Genomic DNA, 22,086 nt, shown 5'->3' with positions numbered 1-22,086 from the left:
GGAGCCCCGCCCAGGCCCGCTCCCACCCGCCATTGGCTGACCTTGAGATACGTCAGGCCTGCGCGCCCTCGGGCGGAGATGGGGAGGGCACCCAGCGTTCCGAGCGGAAGTGCGTTGAGCCGGTTTCCGGGGCCGCTGGTGTGACGTGTCCCGCGCTTGGCGCAGCAGGAAGCGGTGGCTGTTGCGGCCTGAATTCCCGGGGCCGGCCCCAGCTCCTCTGCCGCTGCCGCCATGCTCGACTTCTTCACCATTTTCTCCAAGGGTGGGCTTGTGCTCTGGTGCTTCCAGGGCGTTAGCGACTCATGCACCGGGCCCGTTAACGCGTTGATTCGTTCCGTGCTGCTGCAGGTATCGCCCCCGTGGGATCAGAACTCCAGGCTCTTCTTTCTTGACCCGATCCATGGTCCCTTCGATTCTATTCCGCGCCTCCTCCCACCCTCCCCGCCCACCTCAAACTGGCCACTCACGCGTAACCCGGGCTCCGCTTCGTTTTCTCGTCCCTTTCAGAGTACCCCACAACTTAGTGACGACCCCCACTCTGGCGTCTGGACTCTAGCCGAATTCCGGCGCCTTTGGTATTCCCCACCGCTCCCTCTATTTATCCCCAGCAGCTTGGTTTTGTTGTTTCGAGGCTAGGTGAAATAACAGATGGGAAAACACCTTTACAAAACTGAATGCTGTATAGCTGCTAATAATCTGATTGTTTATATGACTACTTTCGTTTTGGTTCCTATGTGCCTTGCTGCCTCTCACCTCCTTCCTCCAACTTGGTTATCTTCTTTCATTTCTGGTGGAATGCCAGAGAGAAGTGCCCCAGCATCCTCTTGTCCTGGGGACAGATTTGAGTTTGAGGGAAATGTCTGGCTTTTTCCCAAAGGTAATCCAAACCCAGGGCCCAAACCTGGGTTTTCTGGGGATAGTCTGAACACTGAGACATACTCTTTCTCCAGGAACGGGGAGGTAACAACTCCTTCACCCATGAGGCACTCACACTCAAGTATAAATTGGACAACCAGTTTGAGCTGGTGTTTGTGGTAAGTGGGATGTTGTAGAGGGACGATTACATTGTTAACATAGTCCTGATTATTAAGAGAACTCTGATTAATTGCAGCCAGTGTATATGATGACGTAACTGAAAAAACTAGAAAGGTAGATGGGGGAAAACAGCAGCTACTGGGCCCAGGCAGGGAGCTTGGCTGCCTGTCAGGACAGGGAAACCGGCCAGGTAGCTGAACTATCTCTGAAAGCCAGGGTTGAGTTGGCGTCCCTCCATTCTAGGCTGGCATGTAAGCATATCTGTTGGCTCTGTTTCTTCCCCTAAACAGGTTGGTTTTCAGAAGATCCTGACACTGACGTATGTAGACAAATTGATAGATGACGTGCACCGGCTGTTTCGGGACAAGTACCGCACGGAGATCCAACAGCAAAGTGCTTTGAGTTTATTAAATGGCACTTTTGATTTCCAAAATGACTTCCTGCGGCTCCTTCGGTGAGAGGCCTGCCTTCTCTAAAATCAGTTTATTTCCCTGATTTGATGGTCTCTCTGAAGGTGGTTCAAGGGTGGTAAATTGGTGTGTTCAAAGACATTCCTAATTGCTCCCCAGTTCTCATTGTCCTCTTGGGTGTGAGAGTCCTTTCTCTGGACTGTTATTTTTCCTCCTGCACAGGGTAGACAGATAAACCATTCTCTTTTTTTGTTTAGTGAAGCAGAGGAGAGCAGTAAGATCCGAGCTCCCACTACCATGAAGAAATTTGAAGATTCTGAAAAGGCCAAGAAACCTGTGAGGTCCATGATTGAGACACGCGGGGAAAAGCCCAAGGAAAAAGCAAAGAATAGCAAAAAAAAGGGGGCCAAGAAGGAAGGCGAGTTTGAGTTCTTTGGATACACTGGGACATGAAAGGTGTTAAGACGGTGCTAAGGACTGAGGTGTTCCTTCCTTCTGTCATTGTTTGCCTCCTTCTCACTCAAATGCTCACCATCCTATAATCCCCAGGCCTTGTGAACTCCAAGATGTTTGGTCCAAATTTCCTTTGAACAATTTGGAAGACTTTTAGCCATTGTCTAGTGGTTGAGATTGTCTTTTTTTTCCTTCAGTGAGTTTTTTCCCAACAGGTTCGGATGGTCCTTTGGCTACCAGCAAAGCCGTCCCTGCAGAAAAGTCAGGTCTTCCAGTGGGTCCTGAGAACGGAGTAGAACTTTCCAAAGAGGAGCTGATCCGCAGGAAGCGAGAGGAGTTCATTCAGAAGCATGGGAGGGGTATGGAGAAGTCCAAGTGAGCACTCTTTCTTCAGTACTCTCAAAATACTGTTATCTAGACATGATGGGTGCAAGGGAGTTCTGGTCTCCGGCTCATGTTTCCTTTCCTGCTTCTCTACCATAACCTGTTGCAGCAAGTCCACGAAGTCAGATGCTCCAAAGGAGAAGGGCAAAAAAGCACCCCGGGTGTGGGAACTGGGTGGCTGTGCTAACAAAGAAGTGTTGGATTACAGTACTCCCACTACCAATGGAAGCCCTGAGGCTGCCTTGTCTGAGGACATCAACTTGGTAAGAGGCAAACAGGGGTCAAAGTGAAGGTTATCTTTAATAACAAATTGGGAGGAAGTAGAGTGTGGGAACATGATACTTGGATTTGAATGAGGGGGTAAGTTATACTTGGAGCTTCCCCAAATGAAAGAGATAGAGCAATGTGGACTTTTTCCTCAGAGACCTTAGTATTTCTGACCCCATCTCCTTTCCCTGTATCTTCCAGATTCGAGGGACTGGGCCTGGGGGGCAGCTTCAGGATCTGGACTGCAGCAGCTCTGATGATGAAGGGGCTGCTCAAAACTCCACCAAGCCTAGGTAGGGAGATTTCAGGTGGGGGGTGGCATATGCATCTGCAAAACGGGTAAGATACAACTCCCACCTACTGGTTCTATGTGTATTTGTCATCTCCTGTCCCTGCAGTGCGACCAAGGGAACGCTGGGTGGCATGTTTGGTATGCTGAAGGGCCTTGTGGGTTCAAAGAGCTTGAGTCGTGAAGACATGGAATCTGTGCTGGACAAGATGCGTGATCATCTCATTGGTAAGCTCTGAGGACCGGGCTGACTCCTGTTCACAGGATACGGGTAATTGAGAGCAGACTCACCTAGCGTTTCTCACCTGTACCATAGAGACTGGTTGTTGCTGACATGGAACTGACCTACCTGTCCCCCTCCTCAGCTAAGAACGTGGCTGCAGACATTGCCGTCCAGCTCTGTGAATCTGTTGCCAACAAGCTGGAAGGGAAGGTGATGGGGACGTTCAGCAGTAAGTACTGCCCTAAGTGAGAAAGTGCTTATGTGTACCAAGAGGTTAAGTGCATAGACCTCCGTTCTTACGAGGTATGTGACTTTTGGCAAAATCCTTAACCTCTAAACCTCTGTAACCTAGATTTTAAGGGTTATTGAGAGGATTAAATGAGTTAGTCCTTGTAATGTGCGTCTGTTCTAGATTTCTGGGAAAAGAGTCTAGTTAACTGTCTTAGTCCCCTTAGCTCAGAAAGGTGTTAGGCATTTTTGAGAGCATTCTTTACACAGCTGCAAACCTCCTCCACCTCCTCTTTCAGCGGTGACTTCCACAGTAAAGCAAGCCCTACAGGAGTCCCTGGTACAGATTCTGCAGCCACAGCGTCGTGTAGACATGCTCCGCGACATCATGGACGCCCAGCGTCGCCAGCGCCCTTACGTCGTCACCTTCTGTGGTGTTAATGGAGTGGGGAAATCTACTAATCTTGCCAAGGTCAGTGCAGTTCCCCAACCTGTCGCTGATATTTCTGCACTTCTCGTGTCTCAAAATCCTGGCTTTAGGTGACTTTTCTCACTTCTTTTTCACAGATTTCCTTCTGGTTGTTAGAGAATGGCTTCAGTGTCCTCATTGCTGCCTGTGATACATTTCGTGCTGGGGCTGTGGAGCAGCTGCGTACACACACCCGGCGTTTGAGTGCCCTACACCCTCCAGAGAAGCATGGTGGCCGCACCATGGTGCAGTTGTTTGAAAAGGGCTATGGCAAGGATGCTGCTGGCATTGCTATGGAAGCCATTGCTTTTGGTACAGTGCACGGGAAGTCTGGGGGCTTATTTGGGGTCCCTTTTCCTCCTTTGGTTCTCTTGGAATTTGCATATCAGGCTTGTGCTACTACAGACTCGTTAATTACAGTAAAAAGTCAGATCAGTTACCTGCCATGCTCTGCTTTTGGGTAATAGATATAGTTGCAGGCAAAGTTAATATACCCTAACCAAAGAAGCCTGAATTTGGTCACCTTTATCCTGTTATCCTCCTTTTCCTGAATATGTTTGGTGATGGCCAAGCATACAATCAAGTTTTTCTCACGTTACCTTGGAACCAAATCCAGGGCCCAAGACAGTGAACAGGCAGCCAAACTAGGATTTTTTGAAAGGAAGCTGGGAATGAGATTAGTTGTAGTCCAGGTTTTCAGAGTTGACCACTTTCTTTCTTTAGCACGTAACCAAGGCTTTGATGTGGTGCTGGTGGACACGGCGGGCCGCATGCAAGACAATGCCCCTCTGATGACTGCCCTGGCCAAACTCATTACTGTCAATACGCCTGACTTGGTGCTGTTTGTAGGAGAAGCCTTAGTAGGCAATGAAGCCGTGGACCAGCTGGTGAGAGTGTGGGCCCAGTTCCCTTTACAACTTAAGCTTTAGCCAATTTAGATAGTTCTTACACTTCTATCACCTTTTTTCTTTCCAGGTCAAGTTCAATAGAGCCTTGGCTGACCATTCTATGGCTCAGACACCTCGGCTCATTGATGGCATTGTTCTTACCAAATTTGATACCATCGATGACAAGGTAAACGTGGCACTGGAGGGTGGAATGGGCATCCTCCACAAAGGAGCTGAGGCTGCGAGGAAACCTTGGCTCCAGCGCTTCCTGTTCCTGAGAGGGTGAGTGAAGAGTGGGCTCGTGTTGATTGGCTGTCCCCTTTCTCCACTTAGGTGGGAGCTGCTATTTCTATGACGTACATCACAAGCAAACCCATCGTCTTTGTGGGCACCGGCCAGACCTACTGTGACCTACGCAGCCTCAATGCCAAGGCTGTGGTGGCTGCCCTCATGAAGGCTTAACGTGGCTCTTGCCCAATACCAAATCGCCGCTTTCCCCACAAGCCCTTCTTCCTGTATCAAGAATGTGCTTTAGAGTATGTGAGCGACTTGTCTTCAGTGTAGTACAAAGGCAGAGCGAGGGGGCTTGTGGCTCCTTCCAACCCCATTCAGCACAGCCGCCATCTGCAAGGAGGGCCTAATCATGTTACAATCACTGCCCACTGACCCTCTCCCAGCAGGTCTCCCCCTTCCTACTCAGGCACCCCCTTCACTCTGCCTACAGACTCAGTCTCATTACAGCTTTGACCAATGGTTGGAACCCAACACCAGAGCTTTGCTAATAATTGGTGTGGTCAGGAGCCGTCTGAGCCTAATGAGTCCCAGCTGCATTAGGTTAAGAGACTCTTCCAGAGCCAGCGCCAGGTCTTGAATGGCACCTCTCCCTAGGATACACAGCCTGCAGGTCCCGAGGACCTGGATGACACCCGCCTCACTGTGGCAGTGTATTGCCTGTTAATTGCTGCTAATTCTAATTCTGATGATGATTCCTACTTCATTGTTTACCCCAAAGCATCAGCTAGGCTGGAGTGATTTGTTACAAATGAGCAAAAGATGAGTCCCTGCTTCCCTCAGAAATAAAGGGAGGTGAGCTGCAGGGTTGCATTGGGCTTCTCGGCCTCCCAACTCTTCCCATTCCCAGAATCCAGAAGTCAGCTTTGCATGTTCCCCTTCCTGGGAGGAAACCAATTGTCAGAAGGGTATATGTTGCCGCCTCCCCTCTCATCCTCCTAAGCAGTCCTGGCTTTTCCTCATCACTCCCCTCTACAGTGCCTGGTAGACAAGTGCTACGTTGAAGAATACAAACCTCTTGTTAAGACTTGTCCTGTAGCTTGATATTACAGATGTGCTATTAGTGCAATAAGGTGAAGGCTGTCTGCCCAGAGAAATAAGTAATTTATATAAGAAAATAAATTTCATAAATAAATTGCCTTTTAGGTCTTGGAGTTCTTTTATACAGGATTCAAAACTAAAATTCCACAACACACTAACTATAGTTCTAGGGCTTATATATGGTCAGGACAACAGAGCAGAAGTTTACTCCAAGGAATCAGGTAAGTAAACGGTTGTCCTAAGAATGAGATCACCCCAAGGTGAAAGATCAGAACGTTTAAAATTGGGTTAAAATTAAGCTTATTAGTTAGTGCCTTGATGCAAGTTCGAGTTTTCTACAATGACTCTCAAAGTAGAGCCAGGGTCCTGGCAAGTAAATGAACAAGCTTTTAATACAGCTCAGTTATGTAAAATACTGTACACTGTAAAAGATCTAGAAAACTAGAGCTTCAAGTCATGTTTTAAAAAAGCCATTAAGCTTAATTGAAAAACCAAGTATAGAGTACAAAACTGCAACAAGAGCCACGGTGATTCCATGGCATCTAGACCCCGAGTCCATGCAGAGCTGCAGCCAGTCAGTGGAGGTATCACATTGGTGTGCTGTGTGGACACAAGCATGTCCAGCCTGGGGATTGGGTCAGGAGCTGCATTTGGGTCCTGCTGTCACTTTTATTCTTGAACAGGCAGCAGAATATCAAGAACCAGGTGGTATGAAGGATTACGCTGGAACATTCCCCCCTCTTCTACCCCGCCCTTCAACCTCTGGCCATTGTTACTTTCTGGGAGTTGTGTTGGGTTCTTGTAAGTTTATTTGTTAAACACTGTCCGTGGTAGGGCCTTACAGCTTGGTCTAATGGTGGTGATTTCTCTAGCTTGCTCATGTGCTACAGCCTGTGGGGAGAAAGAAAAGAGAACAAAATGAAGTTTCACAAAACAGGTTTATGCATTGGAAGCTGCAGATACTTAAGTCAATCCTAACCCTTCAGAAGGCAAGACAGGAGATGCTAGGAATCTTGTAATTTATTTAAAATTTTATTTACTTTTTAGAGACAAGGTCTTTCTCTGTCATCCAGGTTCAAGTACAGTGGCACAATCATAGCTCACCGGGCTCAAGCAATCCTCCCACCTCGGCCTCCTGAGTAGCTGGGACTGCAGCGCACACCACGACACCTGGCAGTGTTTTGTTTTTGTTTTTGTTTTTTTATTTTTTGTAGAAACGACATCTAGCTATGTTGCTCAGGCTGGTCTCAAACTCCTGGGCTCAAGCAATCCTCCCACCTTGGCCTCCTGTATTGCTGAGATTATAGGCCTGAGTCATCACACCCAGCAGTACTTTAAAAATTAACTGATCGGCCGGGCGCGGTGGCTCAAGCCTGTAATCCCAACACTTTGGGAGGCCGAGACGAGCGGATCACGAGGTCAGGAGATTGAGACCATCCTGGCGAACATGGTGAAACCCCGTCTCTACTAAAAAAGTACAAAAAACTAGCCGGGCGAGGTGGCGGGCGCCTGTAGTCCTAGCTACTCGGGAGGCTGAGGCAGGAGAATGGCGTGAACCCGGGAGGCGGAGCTTCCTGTGAGCTGAGATCTGGCCACTGCACTCCAGCCTGGGCGATAGAGCGAGACTCCGTCTCAAAAAAAAAAAAAAATTAACTGATCATTTCACTACTTGACAGGAAAAGATAGAATCGTTAATGGGTAGGAGAGGAAAATCATTCTCTATAGTGTTTTTTTAAATTTGGCAATGTGAGGTTCAAAGTAACATTCTCTCTAGTCTTAACCAAGGACCTAGAAAGGCTTTCTGCTACAGAGTGATAAATAGTAGAATAGGAAACAGTATACCTCTTATTTCACTGTGTGCTGCAGATGAGCCATTTAGCTGACCTTCTCTCACCATCCCTGCTAAACAGAGGACATCAGCATCAGACATTAGACTGAAAAGCTAAAACTATTAATAGCAAAAAGAAAACTAAAGAGATGAGGATATATGGTATGACTGAAATGGATGGCATTTAGAAATGAAACAATCATTGAGAAGGAGGCAGAGGGTAAACTGGAGTAGTCTTTAGACTTGTATTACGTAACAGGGAAGCAGTGAGTTTCCACAGTGCACTATGATTGCTTGTAGACAAAACATTTTATATACAGGGAACAGTGTCTGCTGTCCCTAAACAGTCTAGAGGACCAAGTTCAGGTAAAAATTCAATCTCTCACCACGGATGGGCAAATGGCATGTGAGTGAGCAAATTCAAACAGAAGAGTGAAAAGTAGCAGAATACTCCCACAATATAAAATACGGTAGCACTAGCCATATGCAGCTACTTAGTTTCAAATTAAAAATTTATTTCCTCAGTCACGCCACATTTCAACGGCGCAACAGCCACATGTGGCTCCTAACTATGATACTGAACAGTGACGATTATACAGTATTGTTATGACTGCAGAAAATTCTATTGGATAACACTGGCACAGATCATAGTTCGGAAAAAGTAAAAAACTGAACACATGGAAGAAAATAGTCATTAGAAATATGGTCAATTAGAGTATAAACAGGCATGATACTCAAATATACTCATTGGTATTACCCTCATAGAAAGCAATTTAGCAATATATATCAATTACTGAAATGTTCCTGATCTTTGACCTGATTACACTGAGAACTCATCAAGGAAATTATTGGAAAAACTGAAGGGATACAGATGTTATTTTCACAACATGACTTACAAAAAACTGGCCAAAAAAAAAAAAAAAAAAAAAAGGTCAGACATTGCCTAACAGGAATAATTAGGTAAACTGTAACAACCCTACCAGAATATAAAAGTCAATTAAAATAGTGGTTATGAAGACAGGGATGTGGGAAAATGTATGATCCACTACTAAATTTTAAAAGGACCGGAACTGTATATTTTGTTTACAACTATGAAAAAATGCACAGGGAAAACTTCATCAGAGATGTACCAAGGCCAGGTGCCGTGGCTCACACCTGTAATCCCAGAACTTTAGCAGGCTGAGGTGGGAGGACTGACTGAGCTTAGGAGACTGAGAACAGCCTGGGTAACATGGTGAAACCCCATCTCTACAAAAAATACAAAATTTAGCTGGGCATCATGGTATGTGCCTTTTAGTCTCAGCTACTTGGAAGGCTGAGGTAGGAGGATCACTTGAGCCCTGGGGAGGTCAAAGCGGTGGTAAGCCATGAATGTGCCACTGCACTGCAGCCTGGGTGAAAGAGCAAGACCCTGTATCAAAAAGAAATAATAATATCAAAATAATAAAAATAAAAAGGGTTGGGCATGGTGGCTCACGCCTGTAATCCCAGCACTTTGGGAGGCCAAGGCGGGTGGATCATCAGGTCAGGAGATGGAGACCATCCTGGCCAACATGGTGGAACCCCAGCTCTACTAAAAATACAAAAAATTAGCTGGGCATGATGGCACACACCTGTAGTTCCAGCTACTCAGGAGGCTGAGGCAGGAGAACCACTTGAACCCAGGAGGCGGAGGTTGCAGTGAGCTGAGATCGCACCACTGCACTCCAACCTGGTGTCAGCGCAAGACTCCATCTCAAAAAAAAAAAAAAAAAAAAAAAAAAAAAAAGTACCAAAACGATTGCTTGTATGGTAATGGATTATATGAATTATTTTTCTTTTTCCCATTGCTTGATTTTTCTAAAATATGCATAACTACATGCTACAGAATCCTCTGAGGACAATTAATATCCACTATGCAAAAGTGAGTATACAACACGATGCCAGGCACATAGCAAACGCTCAGTGTTAAAAAACAAAACAACAAAAGACCTGTAAACTCTTATTAGTCTATATCTACAGAGACTCGAAACATTATGCAAGGGTGAAAGATAAGGTTGGCTTGTTTCAAAATGAAATGATGTTTTCACCTGAAACTGCTCTACTGCATTTCACGTGACAAACTCAGCTGACCATTCCCATCCAGCACTCCGGCCGTACTGAAAATCCGATTGTTTTGAAAGATACAGAACACCTTAATGACAGGTAACTTTGGGGAAAGCTACTCTGGAGGGAAGCCTACACAGCTAATAACAGAATTTGTGCCATTCCACAATAGCAGTTAAGGTTCCTTAGAGCAATCTTAGTGCACTAAGGAACCTGACTGATTCTTTGCTATGTAATGCAACAGTCTAACGACATATTTTTTTTTTTTTTGCTAAGATTTAGTGCAACAGAAACAGTAATCCAGAGGGATTTTGCTGTTTTAAATTTTAGCATCTTTCCTCAGCATACAGATCAAAAGAAATATGTAGAACTTGGATATGTATCTCTTGCTAATGAAAACAGAATATATGCAACAGAAAAGCCTACTCAAAGTCTCAAGTGTGGGCAAACAACAGCAGAAGAGTCTAGAACACTGCAGGACACCAGAAAAACTCATTTCCAACAAGGAATAGTAAATAGTTTTCACAAATGAGACTTGTTCACGTGGTGATGGCTTTTAAAAGTCTGGTTCCATCAAAGCACAGCCATGGAAGAAGCTGTATAATTTTTCATTACAGGAGAATTCTTTCTACTTGAAGCCATCTGATTCAGTTAAGAAATCTGGGGATGATTTGATTTAGGAAAACTGCTTTTTTGTTTATTAAATTACCTGTATGTTATTTATTTTTAAAACGGGGTCTTGCTTTCTTGCTCAGACTAGTGCAGTGATTCAATCACAGCTCACTGCAGACTCCAACTCCTGGGCTCAAGTGATCCTCCTGCCTCAGCCTCCCAAACAACTGGATTACAGGTGTGTGCCACCACACCTGGCTAATTTTTTGCAGAGACAGGGTCTCACTATGTTGCTCACACTCATCTTCAACTCCTGGCCTCAAGTGATCCTCCCACCTGGGCCTCCCAAAGTGTTGGGATTACAGGCCAAATTACCTGTACTTTTGCCCTCCTAAGATGCATTCAGGTTGACAATGAAAATACATAAGTTTTCAGGAAATATTTTGTGTACAACAGCAAAGTTTTTTCAGAATTAGATGGATGAGTAAAACTAGCCACACTCTGGAGCCTGGCAATGTGAGGTTTTGAAAAAGCATTCTTCAGTTTAGCTGATACCAAAAATGTCTGTGTTTTGTGCGGTTACTGGGAATTTGCCTGCAGCCACTAATCAGCTGAATCTTTAATCACCATTTTGCTCTTTATTGTTAGAATGTGGAGGTAAAATATCAAGTGAATGATACCTCTGTCCTCTGACTTGAATTATCCGTTTCCAAACAGCATTTCTAAAAGTTAGTTTTCTGTTTGTAAAGATAATACATAATCATCATAGAAAATGCCAACACAGAAACCAAAAAAACAACACTTTAAATCATACTACATAAAGATAGCCACTTAATTTAGAAAACATTCCAGATATATTTCTATACGCACCAAAAAAACCCAAAAACTGTACAATTCTATATGAGTGTAGGTGACAGCGGTGTTTACAACCTGCTTTTTCTTCCTTTACCCATATGTCTCTTTTTTTTTAATGGCAATGAAAACATTTTCCCTTTTATGGCTTCATTGTATTTCATCAGTTAAATAAATACTGGGATATCTGTAGAGTCTCTCTACTAATTTTATGTTCTTTCCAATTTTTTGCCACTACATTCAATGGAGATTACATTCCCACACATGCATCTTTGTACAATTGTGACTGTGCAATCATCCAATTATATCCTATGAGAAATTTCTTCTAGGACAAATTGTTTTGATGGGATTTCTGGGTCAAAGATTTGAAAATGTTTATTACATCCTCTAAATTTATGGTTATAAAGGTTGTACTAACTTTACCTTTCCACAAATACTCCATGAATGAATTTATTTTCTACAGCCTTAGCCAAAACGGAGTGATCTTTCTTCTCTATTTTGTGATCTAAATTCGAACTGCATTTCATTGATAACTAGTGAGGCTGAACATCTATTTTCTTCAATTTTCCTATGTCTATATTGAACGGCTCGAGCATTCCTTTTTGTCTGTTTTCCCATAATCCAAATAGCACTTTAGTCTAACCTGAAGACTGTGGCCTCCTTTACAATTTGGTCAGTCATTACATTCCTCATCTTGGCAACTATTTTGCCCATCACAAATACACCAACGGCTGAAGAGCTGTTGTTCTCTGATTCCCCTCAGCTTCAAAATGCATCTTACCTGATCTACCCCTTGTGGAGATCTCACATGTCAGTCGCTTGAAATATTCTGGAAGATCGGCATAGTCATTTCCATAGGAGATGACTTTAATCCCCTTGTCCAGCATGTTTTCTCGAAGCTTTTTGAACTCATCTACGTCTCCTCTCCGAACCAGCATGAAATGTTCTAGGTCAGATTTATGCTTGACAGCCTCCAGGAAAAGGGCCTGGAAAGTGGTGTCATCCACAGTCCAGCCACAGCCCAGGAAGAGAAATGACTTGTTTTCGTAAAGTTTCTGAATCTCTCTCTTGAAGGAAAAGATACAACATATTGACATTGCGAAGAGACACTCAAGGCAGGTATGAACCAAGAAAGTCATGCGACATTGAGCAGACTATAATGACCAATTAACCAAGACTTACATGTCCCATCAAGGAGTGGGATCTGTCGCTTATTGCTGTAACTTGATGACTGGTCTAAAATTTTATCTTTACCTGGCATTCTTCTGTAGGCTCTCTAATAAAGGTTTCATAGAGCTGGTGTCAGTGTACTGGTCCAGTAGTTTGTTTATTTTTTACATTTTATATATTTTTTGAGACAGAGTCTCACTGTCACCTAGGCTAGAGTGTAGTGGTGCGATCTCGGCTTACTGCAACCTCCACCTCTCCAGTTCAAGTGATTCTCGTGCCTCAGCCTCCTGAGTATATTACAGGTGTGCACCACCACACCCAGCTAATTTTTGTATGTTTAGTAGAGATGGGGTTTTGCCATGTTGGTCAGGCTGGTCTGGCACTCCTGACCTCAAGTGATCCATCTGCCTTGGCCTCCCAAAGTGCTGGAATTACAGGTGTGAGCCACTGCACCCGGCCACAAGTTTACTTTTTTAATTTTTATTTCATTTCTGAGACACAGTCTTGCTTTGCTACCTAGGCTGGAGTGTAGTGGCATGGTCTTGGCTCACTGCAACCTCCTCTGCCTCCCAGGTTCAAGCGATTCTCCTGCCTCAGACTCCCAAGTAGCTGGGATTACAGGGACCCACCACCATGCCCAGCTAATTTTTCTATTTTTAGTAGAAACAGGGTCTTACCATGTTGGCCAGGCTGGTCTTGAACTCCTGACCTCAAGTGATCTGCCCACCTTGGCCTCCCAAAGTGCTGGGATTACAGGCGTACTTTTTAAGATTTCTGTGCCCAGAGGTCATTAGGTAAAGAGGTCTTCATATATCTTAATCCTTCCATTTCTGGACCATATTTGCCTTTTTTTGTCTTACAAACTGAACTGTGAGTCACCAGAGAAGATAATTCCATCATCAGATTTGCTCAAGGAAAGGCGTTTGATATTTAGAACATCAGTATGTGTGTGTGTATATTTATACACATCAAAAAAACACAGAAATGACTCTGCCTAAGGGATCACTCGGTATCAGAGATGGCTGCGGTTACGGCAGATGTTGGGAAAGAATGGGTAAAAAAAAAAAAAAAAAAGTCCCTTGTGCTTCAGACCATACGTTTTCTTGGTCTTTAGCCTTATTGTTTAAAGATGCTATATTCTATGTGACACAGTCCTGAAAATAGCAAACAAGATTCTTAGAGCTAGGGGACAGTGAATACTTCTGGTTTGAACATGTTTATCTGAACAAGTCGAAAATGTGCATCACAGAAGATCAATAAGCTTTCCACAAAGAGTAAGTGTGAATGAGTGTGGTTAATTCAATATAAGCCCACTGCCATTTATACAAAGTCTCTTTAGAATGTATTCTCTAGTAGTGGTTGGTTTGTGAGAAGCTGCCTCAATTATTTCTGACATAGAGAGGGCTATTAATAAACCAAATGATGATAAAGGTACCAATGTATCCTTTGTATGTGAAGATGATGCCAATGATGGCATGCCATCTGCTGGCTGTCAATTAAGTACAAACAAGGATCATAGGGTTTGATACCTTAAGAAAAGTTCTACATCTCCTACAACAGCATGCACACTGACAAGTTAAAAAGCACAGGAAAAATGTCTGACTTTCCAGTTTCTTTCTTTTTTTAGAGATAGGGTCGGGCTCTGTCACCCAAGCTGGAGTGCAGTGGCTCTAGATACCACTCACTACAGCCTTATATTCCTAGTCTCAAGTGATCTTCTTGCCTCAGCCTCCCAAGTAGTTGGGACAGCATGCACCATGATGCCTAGCTAATTTTATTTTTGTAAAGACAGTCTTGCTATGTTGCCCAGGCTGGTCTCAAACTCCTGGCCTCAGGCGATTCTCTCCCCTTGGCCTCCCAAAGTGTTGGGATTATAGGCACGGGCCACTGCTCCTAGCCCCTGACCTTCCGTTGTCACTTAATGAAAAGAAGATGTTTCCCTTTAAGGCCTATGGCATATTTAGAGAGATTTCCCAGGAAGGAGTTCCTGAGACCAGCAAGATCGGCCCCACTCACCATGACTTCAGTATTCCTGAGCACATTCTGATATCCAGCTGGATGAAGGACAATGCCACTAGGGTTCGTGTAGACTCCATGAATATGCAACACGCTCAGTTTCCGCTTCTCCTGAGCCCACTCTAGGACCTGCACGACACACACATAGCCCAACCAGCTTGGCAGGGCTGGGTACCTGTTTAAAGGTCACACAATGGGCAAGAGGCTGTTTGGAGGACTAGACTTCCGACATAAACTCTCTAGCTTCATGATCTAGGACACGAATGCAAAACCTGATGTGGTCTGTTTCCACTTCAGGAATGACTGTCGAGAATGACGGCAGCAAATTTGGTGATTTCTCTTTGAAAGTAACCATCAAAAATTACAATTTGTTATAATTTGCAGACACAACAGGGACCCTTTGTACTGGTGACATGCATGAGAGCTATGGACAACTACTTCAGTGATCGCCCCAAGAAATCAAGCCTCTGCATCCAGGCCCTTGTGTGGCTCCTCTTCGGAGTGACTCCAGGCTAACCACATGGCTTGCTTTTAGCCAGTGGGATACTAGCAAACACACACAAGCAGAAGCTTGATAAGTGTTGGCACAAGAAGTCTTACTTCTCTTGTGTTACTTTTGGAATCCAGCTGTCATGTGAAGAAACTGAAGAAGCCTGGGCTAGCCTGTTAGGACATATGTGGCCTGGCCAACTGCTTGCATTGACAGACATGGAATTATGGTCCCCTTATATCACTCAGCCCTGGTGCGGCCATCAGATGTCTGCAGGTATGTCAAGAGGCTGCAAAAATCAGCAGAAGAAATGCCCAGCTGAGTCACTGAGCCCAGTTCAAATTGTTAATGTACTTTATCATGGGCAGACAAGATATTTGTTGTTATAAGCCACAAAGTTTCAGGGCCATTACTTGTACAGCAATAGATAAGTGATAGAAAAATCACTTCAGTCACCTCTGAGGAACCTAAAAGGCTGCCAGTGAAGAACAATCATGTAGACGACAGTGAATGCAATAGCCACCTGATTCCATGGCTCCATTTTCCCAAGGACTGGAGAAAGCATACATTATCCTTATCACCTTTTGGAGAAATGGGCTATGAATCAGGCAAGTAGTCAAGAGGCACAGAGATTTAGAATTTGAATGTTACTAGGCCCCATTCTGACTACTAGTCAATGTCTTTAACCATTAGACTGCAACACTGCCCCTAATGTGGGCTGAAAATACAATGCAAATCTTGAGGCCCAAGGATGAAATGAGAAGGAAAACATCAAATGTGATAGATATCCTCAGCTTTTAAAAGGTCCTTATGCTTCTGATATCCATGCACATAGTTGGTCATAATCTTTGGAAATTTTATCACAAACAGCATAGAAGCTACTTGAGCTGCTAGTTTTAAAATTTCAATCATGTGTGTGTTTGTTTATTTTTAGACAGAGTCTTGGTCTGTCGCCCAGGCTGGAGTGCAGTGGTGCAATCTTGGCTCACTGCAACCTCTGCCTCCTGGGTTCAAGCGATTCTCCTGCCTCAGCCTCCTGAGTAACTGGGATTACAGGTGTGCACCACCATTCCCAGCTAGTTATTGTATTTTTAGTAGAGACAGGGTTTCACCATGTTGGACAGCCTAGTCTCAAATTCCTGACCTCAAGTGATCCACCCACCTCGGCCGCCCAAAGTGCTGGGATTACAGGCGTGAGCCACTGTGCCCAGCCTATTTATTTATTTTTGAGACATGATTTTACACTGTCACCCAGGCTGGAGTGCAAGAGTGCGATCACAACTCACTGTAGCCTCGACCTCCTCAGCTCAACTGATCCTCCTGCTTCAGCCTCCCAAGCAGCTGGGACCACAGGCAAACACCACCATGCCCAGCTAATTTTTAAATTTTTTGTAGAGATGGGGTCTTGCTATGTTGCCCAGGCTCATCTCGAACTAGGCTCAGGTGACCCTCCCATCTCAGCTTCCCAAAGTGCTGGGGTTATAGGCCTGAGCCGCTGTGCCCAGCCTAATCATTTATTAATCAAAAAAATATTTACCAAGCACCTAACTCTGTCATATTTGAGACATGAGGGTTTTATCTGAGCTATGAGGGTAAGAAAGACTAACATGATACCTGTCCAAGTGAAGTTACTATTCCTATGGGGTAAACAGTCAGAAAACAGATAAACGGCCAAGATAAAAACTGTGCTGGGCATGGTGGCTCACGCCTGTAATCCCAGCGTTTCGGAAGGCCAAGGTGGGCAGATCACCTGAGGTCAGGAGCTCGAGACCAGCCTGGCCAAAATGATGAAACTCCGTCTCTACTGAAAATACAAAAATTAGCCAGGCGTGGTGGCAGATGCCTGTAATCCCAGCTATTCGGGAGGTGAGGCAGGAGAATCGCTTGAACCCGGGAGGAGGAGGTTGCAGTGAGTTGAGATCACGCCATTGCACTCTAGCCTGGGCGACAAGAGCAAAATTCCACCTCAAAAAAAAAAAAAAAAAAAAAGGCCAGGCACATGCCTGTAATCCCAGTACTTTGGGAGGCTGAGATCAGCAGATCACCTGAGGTCGGGAGTTTGAGACCAGCCTGACCAACATGGAGAAACCCCGTCTCTACCAAAAATATAAAATTAGCCGGGAGTGATGGCACATGCCTGTAATCCCAGCTACTCGGGAGGGGGAGGCAGGAGAATCGCTTGAACCTGGGACGAGAGCGAAACTATCTCAAAAAACAAAATGAAACAAAACAAAACAAAAAACCAAAAAGCTGCAAGTTATAGTAAGCGCTACAAAGGAAATGGACAAGAGACTGGATCAAAAACTAAGTATCCAATTTAAATAGGATGGTCAGAGAAGGTCTCTCAGGAGGGGATCCCTAGGTTGAGAGTTACAAATGAAGAAGGAGCTGACCATGTGGAATATGAGGGAGTAAGCGGAAGACACTTGGGCCAGAAAGAACTAGTCTTCATGGGGCAACTTTTCTCTAAATTCAGTTCCCTTTAAGTCCTGCCATCAAGGTCAGCAAAACCACAAGAGCGGTATTACAGCTACCACTCTGGCAGGGGCAATACTGTAGTACTGAATGCCAGCGGGCAAATCACTCTTCTATTCAGCTCTACTTAGTTGGGCTCTAAATCGGACATAAAGGCAGTTCCTGAGGAAAACAAAGTGTAGAAAAAAATTACAAAAATCACAGAGTAGGACAAATGAGACTTTAAGAACTCATCTCATTAGCTGACACAGATCAACATCTGTAGTTCAATAATTACGGTAGGTACAGTACAGACTATGCTAAAACAAAGTCTGCTGTGGTTTTCACTAAACATTAACCTCAATTCAGCCATCACTTGGCCTGGAAGTTGTTCTTCCAATCAGTATAAAGTAATTTTCATACATTTCCAATAGATGCCATAAAAAAAAGTATACGAAAACAGAACCAGCATTATCAATATTACACCACTCAATATTGTCGAGTGCTAAAAAGATCTTACAGTTCAAATGACTTCCACTAATCTTGCTTTAAAACTGGGTGGAATTGTCAAAAGTCATAGAACTGAACACTTTTTAAGTGGTATACATTTTTTTTTTTTTTTTGAGGCGGAGTTTCGCTCTGTCGCCCAGGCTGGAGTGCAGTGGCCGGATCTCAGCTCACTGCAAGCTCCGCCTCCCGGGTTCACGCCATTCTCCTGCCTCAGCCTCCCGAGTAGCTGGGACTACAGGCGCCCGCCACCTCGCCCGGCTAGATTTTTGTATTTTTTAGTAGAGACGGGGTTTCACCGGGTTAGCCAGGATGGTCTCGATCTCCTGACCTCGTGATCCGCCCGTCTCGGCCTCCCAAAGTGCTGGGATTACAGGCTTGAGCCACCGCGCCCGGCCAAGTGGTATACATTTTACTGTATATTGATTTGATCTTTAAAAAGAAAAGAAAGAAAAACAAAAAATCCAACCAGGGAAAAAAATTTTCCTTTCTAGCTCTACATGAATACCAATATGCCAAGCAGAAAACAGCTTTTCTGATGAAGATACAATCCACTAGCCTGAAGAAAGGACCAATGCTTTACTTTTTACCTTTTTCTCATCAGTAAGGTCAAGGGATTCAAGCTGTTTCCCCTGATCTGCTGCATACAGTTCCAGGAGATTATCAAAATTTGTAGTTAATACAAGGGCTCCATTTTCCATCAGGTGGAGAACTGACTGAAGTAACTGTTTTCCAGACTCTTCCATCTTTGACTCCAAGTCATCAAATACTTCATATAAACAGTCCTTGAAAAATGTGGATCGAACATTACTGGTACGCTGAGGAGGGATTTGAAAAAAGAAAATTAGTCCAAGGTGCTTTGGTAGGTCAGTTGTTTTAGTTACAGCAGTAACAAATTTTTGAAGAATATTTTGGATTCAAAACAGAGATAAAATATTATCTATCTCATAAGAACGTAATGAGATGATACTTGCCAAGTGCTTAGCACCATGCTTAGCACATAGCAAGTGCTACTATACTTATGCAAACAAGCGTAACCTTCCTAAAATAGGCATTTTTATAGAATGAAGAAAATAAACACGGCCAAGGGATTTACTGTCGGTATTAAAGGGAAGCTGGGGTAGAAAGCAGAGCAACAACTACCCTCTCATTAGGTGCCAGGTAAGAAGGCAACACTTTTTGTTCATCTTTCCTTATTTAGGGAAGTGCCACTGAAACACAGCCCAGTTGTGGTTTGGCATCTCCTTTTCTTTTTTTTTTGAGACGGAGTCTCGTTCTGTCACCCCGGCTGGAGTGCAGTGGCATGATCTCGGCTCACTGCAACCTCTGCCCCGCCGGGTTCAAGCAATTCTCCTGCCTCAGCCTCCCAAGTAGCTGGGATTACAGGAACCTGCCACTGCGCCCAGCTAATTTTTGTATTTTTTTTTTTTTTTTTTGAGACAAAGTCTCGCTCTGTTGCCCAGGCTGGAGTGCAGTGGCCGGATCTCAGCTTACTGCAAGCTCCGCCTCCTGGGTTTACGCCATTCTCTTGCCTCAGCCTCCCGAGTAGCTGGGACTACAGGCGCCCGCCACCTCGCCCGGCAAGTTTTTTGTGTTTTTTTAGTAGAGACGGGGTTTCACTGTGTCAGCCAGGATGGTCTCAATCTCCTGACCTCATGATCTGCCCGTCTCGGCCTCCCAAAGTGCTGGGATTACAGGCTTGAGCCACCACGCCTGGCCAATTTTTGTATTTTTAGTAGAGATGTGGTTTCACCATCTTGGCCAGGTTGGTCTTGAACTCCTGACCTCGTGATCCACCCACCTCAGCCTCCCAGAGTGCTGGGATTACAGGTGTGAGCCACCGCGCCCAGCCTCAGCATCTTCTTTTCTAATCCTAGGTGTTTGTACAGCTGTTTATGAATTTAGGAAAAACCGCTTAACTTCTACATGCCATAATTCAGCAGTTCATAGGTTTATTCTGAAGAATATCCAGTATACAAAAGGTTAACATAAACAATACTTTTTTTTTTAAATTAAAAGTTTGCATTTTGCAACTGTTAAAAACATCAAACACCAATCAATTCTAAACAGAATCTCCACGTCTTGTTTTGCAGTTGTGAGATCTGGCTATGTTGCCCAGGAGGATCTTGAATTCCTGGGGTCTCAAGTGGTCCTCCTACCTCAGCCCCCCAAAGTGTTGGGATTATGGGTATGAGCCACTTTTCCAGACCTCCTATTTCTTAACATATGGTTTACTTAAATAACTGCTTTTCAGATTCATTTTGAATACATGTAAATATCCCTGAGTACTAATGAGGAACTATAGCACCAACTTCAGGTGGGAAGCTGGCTTTACAACTAAAAACAAAAAGTGGCCCTTGGGACGGAGGGAATTCGAAATGGGAAAGTAACTATGTAATGTGATGTAATAAATATCTAATCTCTATCTAGCCTGTCTGTGAAATGCCATTTGCTAGGGTTTGAACCGGTCCCCTAAAGTTCATGTGTTGGAAACTTAACCCCAATGGAACTGTGTTGGGAGGCGAGGCCTAGCAAGAGATGATTAGGTCACGAGGGCCGTGCCTCCACGAACTGATTAATGTCATTATTGCAGCAGTGGATTTGTTATCCTAGGTGTGTCAGTTATAAGTGTGTCTGGGCCAGACGTGGTGGCTCACGCCTGTAATCCCAGCACTCTGGGAGTCCAAGGCAGGCGGATCACGAGGTCAAGAGATCGAGACCATCCTGGCCAACATGGTAAAACCCCGTCTCCACTAAAAACACAAAAATTAGCTGGTCGTGGTGGTGCGTGCCTGTAGTCCCCGCTACTTGGGAGGCTGAGGCAGGAGAATTACTTGAATGTGAGAGGCAGAGGTTGCAGTGAGCCGAGATCGTGCCATTGCGCTCCAGCCTGAGCGACGAGCAAAACTCCGTCTCAAAAAAAAAAAAAAAAAGAGTCAACTACTATTGAAGGCCAGATACTTTTTTAGATTTGTTATAAAAAATATGGCGCTCTTTTCATGTCTACCCAAATCACAAATCCATTTGCCCTACGATCTAGCAGTCCCATGTATCCTACAAATACAATTTCAAACAAATGAAATGACACATACGAGGTTATCACTGCATCTTTTTTTTTTTTTTTTTTTTGAGATGGAGTCTCGCTCTGTTGCCCAGCCTGGAGGGCAATGGCGCAATTTCGTCTCACGGCAACCTCTGCCCCTCTGGTTCAAGTGATTCTCCTGCTTCATCCTCCCGAATAACTTGGACTACAGGTGCGTGCCACTACGCCTAGCTAATTTTTTGTATTTTTAGTAGAGATGGGGTTTCACTGTGTTAGCCAGGATGGTCTTGATCTCCTGATCTCGTGATCCACCCGCCTCAGCCTCCCAAAGTGCTGGCATTACAGGCGTGAGCCACTGTGCCTGGCCGACTGCATCATTATTTGTAACAGCAGAAGACTGGAAACAGGCCATGTATCCATATATAAGAGACTAGTATGGCCAAGTACCCACATACAGGAGAATGAGATGGAAAGATCCTTAAGTTATACTGTGAAGTAAAAGAAACTGCAGAATAGTATGTCTAGAATGCTATCTTTTGAGCTAGGGGATGGAGGTCGTAAGATAAGAATAAATATAGTCCTCCTTGCTTGTATTTCCGAAAAGAAACACTGGAAGAGTATACAGAAAGACTTGTAAGAGTAGTGACCTATGAAAGGTGGGTTTTGGGAGAAGAGAAAGATAAAGACCTGCATGGGAGTAAGATGTCTCAATATATGACACTTTTTAAATAGTGTTTTAAAACTTCTGCAATGTGTATAAACAATACCTATTCAAAAAAAAATATTAAATTTAAAATTAAGAATACAGTCACTTCCTTGGTTTTCTTAAGAACCCTGTGTTTTATAACTTTTGTACTCTGACTCACAGACACACATTATCAATACATTATATATATATATACATACACACATATATATTTATTTATTTATTTTTTTGAGATGGGGTCTCTCTTTGTCGCCCAGGCTGGAGTGCAGTGGCAGAGTCTTGGCTCACTGCAACCTCCACCTCCAGGGTTCAAGCAATTCCCCTGCCTCAGCTTCCCGAGTAGCTG

General features: G+C 44.3%; 2 protein-coding genes across 6 annotated transcripts in view; one reads left to right on the top strand and one right to left on the bottom strand.

Annotated features, from left to right (window-relative positions):
* Positions 1 to 124: 124 nt before the first annotated feature.
* Positions 125 to 6,076, top strand: SRPRA (SRP receptor subunit alpha). Its single transcript, XM_008021435.3, has 14 exons — positions 125 to 348; positions 951 to 1,034; positions 1,326 to 1,489; positions 1,703 to 1,863; positions 2,114 to 2,273; positions 2,392 to 2,545; positions 2,751 to 2,842; positions 2,948 to 3,066; positions 3,204 to 3,290; positions 3,589 to 3,761; positions 3,857 to 4,070; positions 4,482 to 4,645; positions 4,734 to 4,832; positions 4,979 to 6,076. The coding sequence occupies exons 1-14, from the start codon at positions 232 to 234 to the stop codon at positions 5,105 to 5,107; spliced, it is 1,917 nt and encodes a 638-aa protein (XP_008019626.2). The 5' UTR covers positions 125 to 231; the 3' UTR covers positions 5,108 to 6,076.
* Positions 6,077 to 6,341: 265 nt separating this feature from the next.
* Positions 6,342 to 22,086, bottom strand: part of FAM118B (family with sequence similarity 118 member B) — a 49,719-nt gene continuing 33,974 nt past the window's right edge. For 3 of the 5 annotated variants that reach the window (XM_008021432.3, XM_008021431.3, XM_008021433.3), the window contains 5 exons: positions 18,582 to 18,809; positions 14,541 to 14,669; positions 12,136 to 12,421; positions 7,820 to 7,879; positions 6,342 to 6,868 (listed from right to left, as the gene is read on the bottom strand). In XM_008021432.3, coding sequence (XP_008019623.1) covers positions 6,855 to 6,868; positions 7,820 to 7,879; positions 12,136 to 12,421; positions 14,541 to 14,669; positions 18,582 to 18,809 — 717 coding nt within the window. In that variant the 3' untranslated portion in view covers positions 6,342 to 6,854. The remainder of the gene's footprint in view (positions 6,869 to 7,819; positions 7,880 to 12,135; positions 12,422 to 14,540; positions 14,670 to 18,581; positions 18,810 to 22,086) is intronic. The other 2 variants (XM_008021434.3, XM_073022173.1) reach the window with 1 other exon arrangement.

The sequence above is a fragment of the Chlorocebus sabaeus genome, chromosome 1 (assembly GCF_047675955.1).
Source record: "Chlorocebus sabaeus isolate Y175 chromosome 1, mChlSab1.0.hap1, whole genome shotgun sequence".
NCBI lineage: Eukaryota > Metazoa > Chordata > Mammalia > Primates > Cercopithecidae > Chlorocebus > Chlorocebus sabaeus.
Note: the sequence above shows the minus strand (reverse complement) of the source record. Positions and strands in the feature narration are given on the sequence as shown.

What these genes read in the sequence shown, in the direction of transcription:
- SRPRA (XM_008021435.3), top strand. Translation starts at nt 232, where the DNA reads ATGCTCGACTTCTTCACCATTTTCTCCAAGGGTGGGCTTGTGCTCTGG. An exon ending in AGGGGTATGGAGAAGTCCAA is followed by an intron (nt 2,274 to 2,391) that starts GTGAGCACTCTT and finishes AACCTGTTGCAG; the next exon opens with CAAGTCCACGAAGTCAGATG. An exon ending in GGTGATGGGGACGTTCAGCA is followed by an intron (nt 3,291 to 3,588) that starts GTAAGTACTGCC and finishes CTCCTCTTTCAG; the next exon opens with CGGTGACTTCCACAGTAAAG.